This window comes from Gordionus sp. m RMFG-2023, chromosome 5 (genome assembly GCF_954871325.1).
Source record: "Gordionus sp. m RMFG-2023 chromosome 5, tfGorSpeb1-WG-v2, whole genome shotgun sequence".
In the NCBI taxonomy this organism is placed as follows: domain Eukaryota; kingdom Metazoa; phylum Nematomorpha; class Gordioida; order Chordodea; family Parachordodidae; genus Gordionus; species Gordionus sp. m RMFG-2023.
The window spans coordinates 5085636-5101144 of record NC_088779.1 but is presented as its reverse complement, the minus strand read 5'-3'; the positions used below and the strand labels follow the sequence as shown (position 1 = coordinate 5101144).

Genomic DNA, 15509 nt, shown 5'->3' with positions numbered 1-15509 from the left:
GTATTATATAGAATTATTTTATTAAGAATGTATTTTATAGGGAATTATTTATAGAGAATTATTTTATAATGAATGTATTTTATAGCATTATTTTATAAAGAATAATATTTTATAGAGAATTATTTTATAAAGAATTTTATTTACGAATATGAATATTTTATAAAAAATGTTATATATAGTCATAGGAAAAAAAATTACAGTATTTGACATAATATTATATATTAGACTTACCTTATATAAGAGAATAATTGGGTAGTTTTTGAATTATTACAATCGGTAGAGAAAATTTTTGCACAAGGCTTTTCGATTATTAGATGAAATAATGGTAGAACAAAATTTTGACATGATTTATAAGGAAAATCATATAGTAAAAGAATATAAAATTTTTCTACAAATTTAAATATATATTTAATTATATTTATTTTAATTAAGCAACTAGTTACTTTTGGCAGTTACTTTCTAAAAAATGTAGCTACAGTTAGATTTTGTAAATGTAACTAGTTATGAATATTTTTTAGCTAAAGTGTAGCTAGTTAATGGTAACCACAATTTGACAAAACTAATGTAGAGATTTTCATTTATAAGCTTTTTTTATCTTCAGCAAAATTTATTTAGTTCTTTATATTATTATTCTTCCTTAAAATTTTCAATTATAGATGGGACACACCGATAATCCATTCTTAAGTTAAAAGTTATTTGTCACTATGTAATAAACAAATTTTGACATGATTTTTAAGGAATTTTACGAAATTTATTTTTAAAGATAAGAATACAAAATAAAATATATAGTATTGTTAAAAGTTACTTTGGCAATGTGACTTAAAGAATATGTTTAATACTATTTGTATATGAAGTTTTTATAAGATAACCCTTGATAATATACTGAGCTTAGCTATATTCATTTCGAAATATCAAATAAATTTTTATTCATAAAAAATCCAAATAAACATTATAAATAATATACCAATATAAAAAATACAATTATTTGATTAAATTAAACATTTAAATTTAAATTATGGGATAAAGCCCTTAAATAATCCAGCATGGTTTTTGAATAAAAATCTTCAACAATTGGAAAAATCCTTTTGGTTCTTTCGCGATATTCTTTCTTTGACACCGGAGCCAATAGTTATAAAGAATATTGTTTTGTAACAATTCAGGCTATCTTCGTTTTTGAGAGCTAAAAATTAAAATTCTAAAATTTATATTATAATATAATTACTAACTCTTTATAAATTTCCAGATCTTTGGATGATGGGAACATATATGAGACGAAAAATTTCTAAGTTAGTCCTCTACTGAATTATTTGTATTCGGTTCACAAAATAGTGTCGATTCATAGCAATTTTATAGAGAAATGCTAAATATTGGCGACTTCCTCTTCATCGCTATCATTTTTCCAATTCACGTCTCTTCAAAGTATTCTATCAAGGGGGAGAGAATATCCCTATTTTCTTGATAAAATTTAGAGACTCTATCCATGAATTACATCCTCAATTGGTACATATGCCAGTGACATTAACATTTTTACATACAAAGCAAAATTTGTTTCGGTTTTGTATGCATTGCAAATTAGATTTTTTTGAACTGTGCGCCATATGCATTGAGACATATGAAACAGACATCCACGCAAAAGTAACTGGTTACTTAATTTATATATATATTTCAATAAATATAATTAAATAATAAATTTAAATTTGTAAATTTTTTTAACATTGCCAATGAATTTATATTAATATGATTTGAAATCTTAGCCAATGAATTTATATTAATATAAATATATTCGATTTAACGTAATTTAATCGACCGGCTAGCCCTGAATCTACTAGCCACTAAAAATAATTGTAACTAGTGGCTAGTTATATTTAAAAAAAGAAAACTATTAAATGTAACTTGTTATATTTTCTCAAATTTAACTACTAACTTAAGTTGCATTACATTGCCAAAGTAACTTTTAACAACACACTATCTATTTTATTTTGTATTTACCTTTAAAAATAAATTTCGTAAAATTCCTTACGAATCATGTCAAAGTTTTATTCTACCATTAATTCATCTAATAATCGAAAAACCTCGCTTATATAAGGTAATTCTAATATTTAAAATTATGTAAAATAACTGTAACTTTTTTTCCTATGACTAAATATAACATTTTTTTTATAAAATAATCATATCTTTAAGTAAAATTCTTTATAAAATAATTCTCTATAAAATACATTCTTTATAAAATAATTCTCTATAAAATACATTCTTTATAAAATAATTCTCTATAAAATCATTTTCTGTAAAATCATTCTCTATAAATATATTCTCTAAAAAATCATTTTCTATAAAATCATTCTCTATAAAATTATTCTCTATAAAATCATTCTTAATAAAATAATTCTCTGTAAAATCATTCTCTATATACGACATTCTCTATAAATGACATTCTCTATAATTATTTTCTCTGTAAAAAATTCTATGTAAAATACATTCTCTATAAAATAATTATCTATAAAATATTTCTCTATAATCGACATTCTCTAAAGTTGTTTTCTCTGTAAAAGTTTCTCTATAATTGTTTTCTCTGTAATGACGCGATACCGATATATAAATATACATACTAAATTTTTAGATTATAATATTATGAATAAATATCTGACACGTTTTAAAATTCCCTCCCCAAATGAATATTTTCTTTTAAATTTATCATTTCATTTTATAGGAAGTTTCCAGGAGATGATATCGAGTCTGATATCGCGGATGAGGCTGTTAAAATTTAGGCTGGACAATAGCAATAACCGAGCAAATATTGCCCCATTTAAAGAGTATTTATATATATTAAAATTTTACTAATTTATTTTTATTTTTTTTGGCCGGGTGAGTTCATTTACATTATATTTTATTTTACAGAGACCTGCAGAGGTACTACGGCTCGACCCGTTCCGGCCCGATTATAAAATAAAATTTTGGGCCCGGTTCGGGGTTTTTTTTAAAAAAAATCAGGATTTCTTCGAAAAATAATGTTCGGTCTGGGTTGTGTAAATTTTTTTTTTACGGTCTTGGTTTAAAACAAAAAATTAAAATAGAATATGAAATCCTTATATAATAACTTTTCAAATTTCCATTTCGCCATAAAAGAAATGGGTTTGTATTACCACATTGACTGGCGATTTTAATTCCCTTATTTCCTGTTCCTCTTGTAATTTAATATAATCTCTTAAATAAGTGTCTCTCATTTTGCGCTCTCTCTCCTGGCAACATACGTATTTGCCTGAATTTGGGACGGTGAAAAATATGGATAAAATATTTTTATCTAAAATAAATTATTCCCTTTAATAAGTTGTATTATTATATTAAATCTTGAGTTTATGTATCTTTGTTTACTTTTAATTTTGATTGAATGAATATCACCTAAAATGATAATTAATTTGGATAATATTTTACTCGAAATATTTTCTAAAGTATCGAAAAAAATGGAAATAGGAAATATGATGAGTTAATGAATGTTGTTAATATATTGCTCCATGATACAAAATTTTTGATAATAATGGCGATTTTAAATGTTCAGCTTTAAAATATTCGGCCAGGCCCCGTCCGGGTTTTTACAAAAGATTTTCTTAGGTTCAACCAGGGTATGTTTTTTAAAAAAAAATACATTCCGGCCTGTGTACCCGAGCTGGGTTTAGGGTTGAGTCTGCAGGCCTCTGAATTTATTACTCGGCCAATTTTAAATTTAGAAAAATAATATGGAGAAATTTGAGAAATGATGAAAATATGATATGAACAATTTCTCATATTTTGTCTATTTTTATGTTATAATTAAATGTCATTAAATTCAGACCTAGACTGACAATTTATTAAAGGTGTACATACATCGAAGTCAGCTAATCAGGGTTGAGCAGGCAAATTTTCAAAAAAATTTATTCAAAAATAAATAGAAATACTCAAAAAATATATTTTATTTGAATTAAATATAAATACTCAATGAAAAGTATTTCAATATAAATACAAACTCAAAAAAAAGTACTTAAATATAAATCAAATTATGTTTTAATATTGATGTTTTAAATATGAATAGAAATTTTAAATAAAGTATAGTTATAATTAAAAAAAAAATTACTTATTAACCCTAGTCCAACTTTTTTTTATTAAGTAAAAAAAAAAATTCTAAATTATTATCAGATGCTTTAAATGCAAATTAGTTTAATAATATCAATTTATTTATTCACCAATGATATCTTAGAATATTTGATCGTAAATACACTTTGGGTCAATTGACCAAATTTGACTGGCTAAATGACCGACTTGTCAACCCTGATTTATATAAATATAAAATCATACAAATAATTTCCAAAAAAAGTATTTAAATACAAATGCTTTGAGGAAAGGTATTTGCACAAATAAATACTTTGACTAATCTTTTTGCCTTTAGTATCACCACTATTAATTTTTTTAAAACTTAAATAATCATTTAAATAAATAATATATTTAATTTTACGTAATAATTGAAAATATAATTAATATCACCGTTTTACAACAAATACTAAATATTTTCTAAAATATTCAACTAAATACAAATTCAAAAAAAAGTATTTATTGTTCAGTATTTTAAATACAATTAATCGACTGTCCAGCCCTGGCTGTAATCAATATCATTGGCTGTAGTAGACGCCATTGATAGGCATTTTATTTTAATAAATTTCATTGGTAGACTCCACAATTTCTAAATGCATTTCAATAAATTGAACTGTCAGTTTAAGTTTCATTAAATATACATAAAGATTATGTGTTAATTTAAAAAATAAAACATAGTATGGAACAAGTGATTAAAGAGGATTCCTCCGTCAATGTAGTGGCCAGTGAAACATATGAAATGTAATTTTTAATTTTTAATTTAGCTTTATTCACCCCACAACACTTTAATTTTAAACATGATAAACATCTGTTCCTCATTAACATAATATAAAATAAATTTTAAATATGAGATTTTTTATCTCCTTTTCATCCTACATATAAGTTTTAAAATATAATACATGCGCTTAGGTATTCTAATTTCTATTCTTACCCCTCATTCTTAGTTAGCGCTAGTACGCTACCAATTGTATAAAATTAGCTGTATTTTTGCATTCTCCGCCGCTAATTTGCGCTAAATGTAAATGAGGGGTTACCCTGAATTCACTGTTAGCACGCGGTGAAGTATACAAAAGTAATTTTTTGCGAATTCACGTGAAATTGTGAATGCAGGGTTAACGTTCTTTGATATAACCAAATAATACAGTTCCAGAGTCCTCAGACTTGAGGTCGGATGCGAAAAATATTTTTCACAATTTGTAGGCTCGGTGCTAATTTTTTTTTAATCGGGCGGAGCTTCTACATCACTACCTAAAAAAAATCAGGGTGTGAAAAAAAAATCATTGATTTAAATCAGTTTTTTTAAATTATGCCAGCACAATAGTTATCAAAATTCATCATTTACAAATCACTTGATGTTTTACTACAAATTCTTGAACATTATTTTAGGTTTAATAAGCGAAAATTATTATAGTATTGAATTTTTTATATCAATTCATTTGATTTTATACTTGTAAAATTAACAAAAAACAATCAAATTTTTCTTTTTGAATGTGAAATTTCAACAATTGCAAAATTAAATGTAATAATATTTTATCATTGAAATATTTGAAATTAAAAACTAATTTTCCAGAATTTTTTAGTCAAAGTTTGTTATCAAATTTGGATTGGATTATGAAAGATGCTACACTGAAGAGAGATTCAAGAATATGGTTATTTTCCGTATAATCACCAACAAAAATTTTATTTTAAGATCTCCACTATAAGGACTTTCTTTAATATGGAATGCAAAAACATTTATTAAAGTCTCCGATTTATTTAATTATTAATCTGCCACTCATTGTTCGACGCAATCTGATATGTTCATTCTTTGATTTTTTTGCAATACATCAAGGATCTTGTGATTTTAATTAAGATATCACATAAAATAATTAAATCATTTTTTTAATAAAAATAGGATTTAAATTTAAAAAAAAATCCGATTTTTAAATATTTTAATCAATGATTTAAGTACACCCTGGAAGAAAAAAAAATTTACTATTTACAATCAAACTTTAAAATAAATTTCAATTTAAAGATTCTGCATTTCAAAATTTTCTTTATTTATATCATAATTTTTTTTAAAATTCTATAAGAAATTTGGATTCCCACGGCTTAGCCTGTTCCTACGAAGAATCATTGACGTGCGCCGTGAATAAGGAACTTTGCAAACTCATTAAAGGAAAGCCGGTGTGCTTATGTCGGCATGGGTTTTCTAGGACTTACGAAGATATCACCTCTGGCCCTTGCATACGTAACTAAATTAACGATAACTACTTTATAAATCTGAGAGATATTTTTCTTTAGATGAAGGGAAGGAGCTTTATATACAATCTAAAGAAAGGAAAATTAGAACTGTGTAATTTAAATAAGAAATTGAGATAAATGACTCGATTTGAGACGATTCTTAATCGGCTGACTCAATATTCTATACGGAGTTTGGGCTATTAGCGAAATTTCGAGGCTTTAGCCTATATTTTTCGGGGTAAAATATTGAGTTCCCTATGTAAAAATAGGCCAAAATTTAAGCAGTTCAAAACAACACTAAATTAATATCAAATATATATATATTTTTTAAAAAAAATTTAGCTTCCTTCTATTATTTTATCGTTATTCGGGTAATTCGTTACGGCGAAAATGTATTGCATTATGAGGATCTGCGAAACACAGTCGATAAGGACCAAATAATGTCTCAGTTACTATCGGCCAGCAAAAAAGCGGTATTTTAAAATGGAATATTATTATTATTTTTTACTAAAGATATTAGAGTAATGGCCTAATCGTTAGCTTTTGACATTTAGGCCTCTTGTCTAGTTTAAGCGCGATAATGATTAAGTGATGAGATGTTGCGCTATTATCCTTGTTACCACTATACATGAGGCAAGTGATGCAAAATTTCTCCATTTGAGAAACGGTCTGAGGACTTTGCTCATAAATGGCACAAAGGTTTTGAAATATTTTAGCGAAATCTCCAGGCTTTAGGCAATAATTCTCTGGCTAAAATATTTGAGTTAGCCTTTTTACAAATCGGCTCAAATAGAGCTATTTTGCATCACTACATGGTGTGACGTGTAAAGATTTAATTAATTTTTTATTAAATTAGAGGTGTTTTCTTAAAAGGAGCATTTTGCTCAAAATTATTTAAATAAATAAATATATGTTCGCCTTATATCAAATAATTTATTCTAATTGTACAGTTCGATGCCAGCGTCAACAGTTCTGATCTTAGTAAATATTTCCTGAACTCTCGCTTCAATGGAATAATAAATCCCGTGATTATTGATTCTAGGTGGAAAAATATGGGTCTAGGGTTAAATTTTACCTTGGTCCTATCCCGCGTTTACAAGGGTTCAACTAGGGATATAGCGAAATCGCTATCAAGAGTAATAATAGAAAACGATTACAAGCTTCCCTCGACTCAATTTTATGTTTCACCACCGATAAAGCGAATTAAATCCCAACCGGAAATAGAACACGGGAACGTAAAAAAAATTGACCTCAAAAATTTGATGGATCTCTATTCTTCTAGCGATAAGGATATGGTGGAATATTTGACTAAAAGTATTTTTTTATTTTAGAAGACTGTAGAGCTTAATGCTAGAATTTTAGAGAGATATTATTTATACAGTTAATGCTTTTTTTTTGGATTGATAAATTTTAAACGCTGTTTCCATCAGTAAAGAGGTATTATAGTTTGAGTGATAGCTAAAAATCGGCCAGTACGGCTCAATTAGTGTTGTTAAGCTCGATTTGAGTCAATTAGTTTAAGATATTAGCTAAAATAATATTATGTAAGCCTGGAGAATTCGCTCATATGTGGCAGAGGTTTGAACCTCTACTTGCCATATCTCGAGGATTTGATTATATTATTTTGGTTAAAATCTTAATCGAGCAGGCCGTTTAAAAATAAAAACATAGGCCCAATCTAAATGCTTATGCCGCCTAAGAAAATCTACTAAACATTGAGGAACGATTTAATTTATTTCTGCTTTCTTCAAGGTTTATACTTGTATTCAAAACAGTTTATTTTTGGGTAAAATATCTAAAAACAAAAGCTATCACCCATATATAGTAAAGAAGAAATGATTGAAAAATATAGAAGGGCATGATTTTTTTTAATTACAAAAATCAATTAATATTAAAGAAGTATTATTTTTTTTTTTTAAAAACAATAAAATAATTTAACTAGGTGGGATCGACTATGCTCTATACGAGATAAAGGTCAGCGACTTATCCTTTGAAAATCTTCAAATTTTTACGGGACCAGAAAATTTAGAGAATTTTAAAAGAAAGGTATTCTTCTTCTTCTTCTTCTTCTTATTATTATTATTATTATTATTATTATTATTATAAATTCTGAATATTATTAACAAAATTAATTATAAATAACCTATAAATAGCAATGGTGTGTTATTTAAATCATATATAAATTTTTTTTTGTTCTTTACTAGAATAATTGATCTAATAAGAATGAATGGAAAATTAGATACATAATAATATCTAAAACTTATATAAATGGTATTTAGCTGGATGCCGCATTTAAAAGGTCAAATGTCTCGTCGCATTACCTGGCTTTCACGATCCCAGTAAAAATAAATGACACGGTTAGCAATGTGAATTCTTTGCATTCTTTAGTTCAAGAGGATAAATATTTTAAACTTTCCCTCTATTTCAAACGGGGAGCTCCGGCGGATGTCATCGAATCCATAAACTCACTCTTAAAAGACGTGATTTATCAAAGTCTCCTAACCCATTATCAAACACAAACACTAACGTCAACACAAGCCACTTCTTCTTTCATGAAAAGTATTATAATACTATATACTAACAGTATAGGGTATCATTTATTGTTTAAAATTAAGAAATTTGCCCAAAAACTTGTCCAAAAGGTTTTTCCATATAATAAGATAGGGGCTAATTAACTAGGAAATCTCAAAAAATTTGTTAAAATATGGATAATCGAAGATAAACATTTTTGGTATACGATGCATCGCTAAAAAATATTGCATGAATATAATATAAATTTTAAATTGTAAGTTTGTAGGTTTTTCTTTTTAACAATTGATATAAATAATTGTAAATATAATAATAATAATTTGTTTTTTCATTATAACAAATAATAAGCCCATCTAAGCTATGGATACTCCTACGCTTTGGAATTAGATGTCTCATCACTAAATGAACTTCAAAACTCGGAGAACGATTTTCACAGTCAAAATGAGATTAAAAAGAAATTTGCCAAAAGTTTAGAATCTGCGGTAAACCTCATCTCCACCCAATAAAAACTAACTTTAAATAAATTAGATCTAGTTATTAAATTTAAAGATTATGGGTATGATGTTGTTTGTCTTTAATTAACTTATAAATTTTGTGTTTACAATTTATAGAGAGGTTGAATATTTCTTATGATAAAAAAAAAGGATAAAAACCTCATCGCTATTACTTAAAAAAAAATATTTATAAGTGTTATTTCGGTATTTACAGATAAAAGAGATCTTTGTTAAAAGACCTTTAATCAACGGCTTTTACAGTGGCGTAGATGTCAATTCGGTATTGTTTCTCCGACCTACCCAACACCTAGCGTCCTCTTTCGTAGTCAATTTCACGGTTTACATAACTCAAGCCTTAAATCAAAGCTCGGCGGATGAAGTGAGCACGAACATATTGACAGAAATTTTGAGATCCAACTACACTTTGCCTTCGGAGGATAGTGATAAGGGGGGAATACAGCTCAAAATAAGGCCCGAGTCTTTGACCCACGACAATATAGGTTGAAAATAATATTTTTTTACTTGTATATATCATAACAAGAACTTTTACTCTTACGAGGGTGGGGGGGGGGGGTGTTAGTTACGATCTTTTTCTAAACGAATTTTGATTGGACAGGATAGAGTCTGGGAAAATTTGGGAGTAGGGAGTAAAAATTGTGAGCAAAATCGTCATTAGTTTAGCGGGGGTGTATAAGTCTGTGCCATAGGTGTTTAGCATGTTAAGGATTACGCTTTATTGACCCTGGTAATTGGTAAATTTTAAATTTAGATCATAAAGCAAAAGAGATGCATGATGTTCACTGGATAGGTACTCTATAAACGCTGTAATGCTTTCGGCAAAATAAGGTCTTTCAAAATTAAAAAAATACCCTTCTATAAATAATTTAAGCTTAAAAAATTTGCTAAAAATCTTAGACTTGCCACACCTTTAGTATACATTATATATATATGTATTATTCATATTTTTATAAAAAATATTTATTTGTTGATTGATTGACTTTATATCATAGTATTTTTTTTATTTAAAGGTACCATTTCATTCATAGTGTTAATCTCAGTGCTGAAATACGATAATAAACCTATACTATACGGCGAATATTTTACCAACAAGAGTACTTTGGGATACCAAAATTTTGAAGAAAATTTCATTAAAGGGGTATAAAAAAAGATAAGATATATTTGTTTAAAGAATATAATTTTTTGGTTTATGAACAATATAAATTAAATATTATGATGCCATTAGTCATATCATCGTATTTTCCTATTCTTCATATTTCTTCTAATCCTCTTCTTTAGGACTACTTATCGATCTTAATTCTAGACAAATTCTTCTATTAGTAAATTAATAATTTGGGATAGAGCTCTGCGTCGTACCTATCTTTTTTAGGTACGGGCCCAAGAAATAATTTACAAATTAATTTCCACCAATCCAATTCGACTCGTTTTAGAACATTTTTCAACGAATCCGTTTCAGAACATTATTTCTTTCTTTCTTTCTTTCTTTCTTTCTTTCTTTCTTTCTTTCTTTCTTTCTTTCTTTCTTTCTTTCTTTCTTTCTTTCTTTCTTTCTTTCTTTCTTTCTTTCTTTCTTTCTTTCAGCGATGGGTTTAGTCGATTGAAAACATTTTAATTATTTATATATATTCGTTTTCCAATTATTACTCATCATGTTTTTTATATATCCTCAACAAAAAAAAATACAATCTACCTAAATACAACACAAATAACGCTACCCAACCAGATCAAAGGAGTTTTGAAGGATAACGATATGGGAAAATATCTGGCTAGCATAGGAATAAATTCTATATCTCCTACCATAAAAGAGGGTTCAATCAATTTAGGCGTCATAGTCAATTTTACCCTAAATTTTATACCTATTTTCAAGGTAAATAAAATAGTTAAAAAATATTTCAAGAATTTGATTTGTTTGTAGGAGTAAATGTTTCAAACTTTTTTTTCATCTCAAAATATGTTTTTTTTTAAATTATTATAAATTGCACTTATTTTCGAATTTTTGACAAGGTCGTTGGATTGTGTTTTTGACTAATTTGGAGATGTCACTCAATGTATCAGTAGCATCACTCACTAGGGAAAGCGCGCAGGGGCTCGAGCCCGCTAAAAATTTGAAATTTTTTTTTTATATACCACTAAGAAAAAAAGAAGTTGATTTAGGATAATGTTAACTTAAAAAAATAAAGTAAATAATTTTAAAAATAATTTTAAAAAACCTTCTCTTTGAGCCCCCTGCTGAGATTATAAAGGCAAGTGCAGCCCCTGCCTGCACCTTATCCTCTTTACAATTAAAGGAAATAGTATTTCACATTTCATTTATTTTTTCTAATTTATTTTAAAAAAAAAAGAAATTGTTATTAAATTAAATATTTAAATATAATTGATGAATTATAATCCCTCTTTCCTTTTAAGGTATCAGACTTGGAAACCAAATTCATGCTTTCCAAATTAATCGCCAAAAGAAATTACCAATTGGCTAACACCAAACTGTACATAAATCCCGTGCCAATACCTAACTTGGGTATTTAAACTAATTATACAATGCCATCCACAATTAATTTAGCAATAACGATAATTGTGAAAATTAAAGGAAAAAAAAAAAAATTTCAAAATTTTGAGAATTTTTAGAAGCTTTTTTTTTGTTAGTAACACATATATATCTTTTTTAAAATTTTAACAACAGCTCAAAAAATGTGCTTAATAAAGTCCAGTAGGGGTACATGCAACGCTAATCTTACACGCTGGTACTTCGATTACACGACTAAGCGCTGCAAAGATTTCAATTATAGTGGCTGCAACGGAAATCTAAATAGCTTTCTGAGCATAACGCAATGTCAATCTACCTGCATGTTTTACATTCCGCCGTGAGAAATTCATATATTTTTAAAAAAAAAATAATACAAATTAAGAGATTCACTCGACTCAGTATTACATTACTGAGATAGAACTTTTAAAAATCGAACCACATACAATGATCCTTAATATGTAATATTTTATACTTTCTAGTATATATACTTGACAAAAGGTACAATAAAATATTTATTATAAGATATAAAAATTTAGAAAATAATGACTCTTTTTTTAAACTAAAAGTTTTTCAATTCAGATATTTTAGAAAAATACAAATTTGTAAATTTGCGTATTTTTTAGATGTTTTTACTTCTACTATATTATAAGCTTGCCAAATATATATGTAACCTAATATGGTGAAAATGAATGAAGAAAAAAATATCTTAATAGTTATGTATAATAATAACTATTATCTCATTACAAATAATTTTCATTAAATATACATGATTAAGGTGTGAACTAGCCCCTGATCCCGGCCTATGTTCGGAGAAACAAATAAGATTCTACTACGATTCCAGTATCTCTGGGTGTCGAAATTTCGTCTACACGGGTTGTGGTGGAAATTTAAACAACTTTAAGGATTGGAAGGAATGCCGAGATCAATGTAAATATCGATCATTTTTTAAAATATAGTATATAAAATATTTCACTTTCGAATAATTTTCTTCGATTTAAAATGTATAATATAATCAGAAACCTGTAAGACATTCTTTGTAAAAAATAGACTTATTTAAAAAAAATATATATAAAGCCTAAAAAAATTTTTATACGAGTAAGTGAAAATAAAATCTTCATTATCTCATCAAAAATTATTGAATTTTCGTGTTAAATAATATTTTACAAAATCAATTCCTCTTTTCTTAGAAAAATTTTTGAAAAATCTGAAATAAAACCCCAGGCCGAGCTTGGCTGTTACTGGTCTGTAGGTCTCTGCTTCTAGCTTTTTTAACTTGAAAGGACTTACAAATAACAAAAAGATAAAAGATACCTAACTAAACTAAAAAAAAATTTTAAAATTTGTTTAGATGGTTCTCTAAAGTTTTTAATGTGGTTCAAGCCCCTATGTATACCCCTCCCTAACGCCACTACCTAAAATAGTAACCGTTAACCATATAATTAAATAATTAAATATAACATTAGAAGAAGAAAAAAAAATATTAAGGTAGAAATAGAGATTTTTTTTAAGATCAATTGGACGCCACGCGAAACATGATAATTGACAATGTAGGAAACAAACAAATATCATCAAGAGAATCTTAATGCGATTGTAATCATGATTTACAAATTGTAAAATTTTTAGTAGTAATCAAATCTTGGGATATTCAATTGTAGTTTGATATATTTTTTGGTTTATTTTGAATTAATTTAAACTGCATAAAAATCGTGTATATACACATTTCTTATTGTTATAAAATACTATTGATAATAGTCGATATATTTTTTTTTTCGCTATTAGGTGCTACATCGAAATTGGAAAGACCAATTTTCGATAGGAATACTAAAGATGTTAAATCAACGACACAAGCGATACCCATAGCTTCCATATATATAATCCAAAACAAAGTCACCCCCAAAGTTTTTCCCAACCTCAGAACAGCCGCCAGCTCGGATATATCATTATTCAAAAAGAACACTAAACCAACAAGCAGAGCGGTAACTGTCACCTACGTGCTAGGAAATTATGAGAAGGATGTCGAGAAGGACAAGGTTAACAATGTGGGGAGTTACGATGAATACTACATAATCGATAAAAATAGGGAGAACAAAGTAAAACATATCATCAACAAAAACAGAGAAACTACTATTGTCGAAAAAAATGTGGAAAGGCATTTCGATAAACTCGACGCGAAATCTTTAAGCGGTAATGAGAATGACGACACGCGTACTTTTTATAGAGAATATCGATTCAATTTTAGCAAACCTCGGGTAAGCAGTTTGACTCCACCAATTAAACCAGTTATATCGTCAAAGTACGAGGAAAAGGATGATTGGATATCCAATCACGGGGATATATTCAATAGATCTTCGTCCTGGTTGGAACTGAACCGAGTTAAGGACGATAGACATGCCAGCATCTACTACCGAGATTCGAATCAGCAGACTAACAAGACCAGAGTCATTATAACGCCCTTAAAAAGTTTCAAGGTCTCTATAACAATTCCTCCTACAGTCAGGAAAGAATATAAAGCTCAAAATAACCACGACGAAGATTCTAATTCAGATTTATTCTTATCCATATCCAGCGAGCAACACGATGACAAAAATGACCTGAATAATTACGAATTCACCGGGTTTCAGCAAGATTTTAAAGCGGAAACTGTGCCCATTATATCGGCTACCCATTCCAGCGAAGACCGAGAAAACGCGCTGCTGACTAAATTAGTTGTTATCAAAGCTGAACCCGTGAAAAAAGAGTCCAGGTTTAACCACAATGCAGATCAAAATTTCGGTAAAATAATTTCCAAGCAGAAAACATCCAAAAAGAAAGGGCAAGCCTTCTTGGAAACTTATCAGGATAAGAAAGATTCCTTGATTCATTACTCGAAGCCTGTGGGAGAGCACGTGGTGAGCCTAGAATTTAAATCTTCTTTTATAACCGATAGGAGAAAAAATAACCACGAAAATAATGAGACGAATAGGGGTGCCCAATGTTCGAATTTGTTTTTAACTAACGCTACTTGCGATGAAATCTCTAGATGTTACCCTAGCAGTATATTCGTGGAGTATTGCAAGTGCCACACCAAAGGTTTGAAAAGAAAGGCTTCCGGATATGAATGCGTAGGTAATACAATTTTTTGGTGTTTGTCGAACAAAATTTTATAGCCATTTTGATCGTTTTATAAATAAAAGTATCCTATGTAAAATAATTTTAATATTGATTTTGTTAAAACAAAAAAACGAACAGCTGTTTCGCCATTCATATTATACAACGCTCCCAAGAATAATCTTAACAGTACTTATAACAGTTCCATAAAAGAAAATCGGAGGATTAAATCGAAGACTCAAACAAAACTGAAGGTAATTTTTTTTTTGTGAAACAAGTAATTTTGATGTGCTAATATATTTTTTTTAAATTAATATTCTCAAATAAAATATTATGGCTTAATATCTTCTTATTTTTGCTAAAAAAAAGAAGAAGAGAAATAAAAAATATTTGAAGAAATCATGAATGAATTGTAACTAAATTCTCCAAATTTAGTTATACTATACAAAATTGACTTAAAAGATACTATAATGTTTTATTTTTATATAAAACTCGCCTTCTTCTCGAAAGAAATTCTT

At 27.7% G+C, this 15509-nt stretch overlaps 1 protein-coding gene across 1 annotated transcript in view; it reads left to right on the top strand.

Moving 5' to 3' along the window:
• Positions 1-15509, top strand: part of LOC135930099 (uncharacterized) — a 53380-nt gene that overhangs the window by 10509 nt on the left and 27362 nt on the right. The window contains exons 8-23 of the mRNA XM_065466885.1: positions 2708-2810; positions 4798-4860; positions 6192-6349; positions 6685-6815; positions 7293-7656; positions 8285-8388; positions 8622-8901; positions 9220-9353; positions 9580-9865; positions 10394-10521; positions 11107-11250; positions 11790-11898; positions 12061-12241; positions 12680-12831; positions 13684-15009; positions 15133-15245. Of these exons, the coding sequence (XP_065322957.1) occupies positions 2708-2810; positions 4798-4860; positions 6192-6349; positions 6685-6815; positions 7293-7656; positions 8285-8388; positions 8622-8901; positions 9220-9353; positions 9580-9865; positions 10394-10521; positions 11107-11250; positions 11790-11898; positions 12061-12241; positions 12680-12831; positions 13684-15009; positions 15133-15245 (3776 nt within the window). The remainder of the gene's footprint in view (positions 1-2707; positions 2811-4797; positions 4861-6191; positions 6350-6684; positions 6816-7292; positions 7657-8284; positions 8389-8621; positions 8902-9219; positions 9354-9579; positions 9866-10393; positions 10522-11106; positions 11251-11789; positions 11899-12060; positions 12242-12679; positions 12832-13683; positions 15010-15132; positions 15246-15509) is intronic.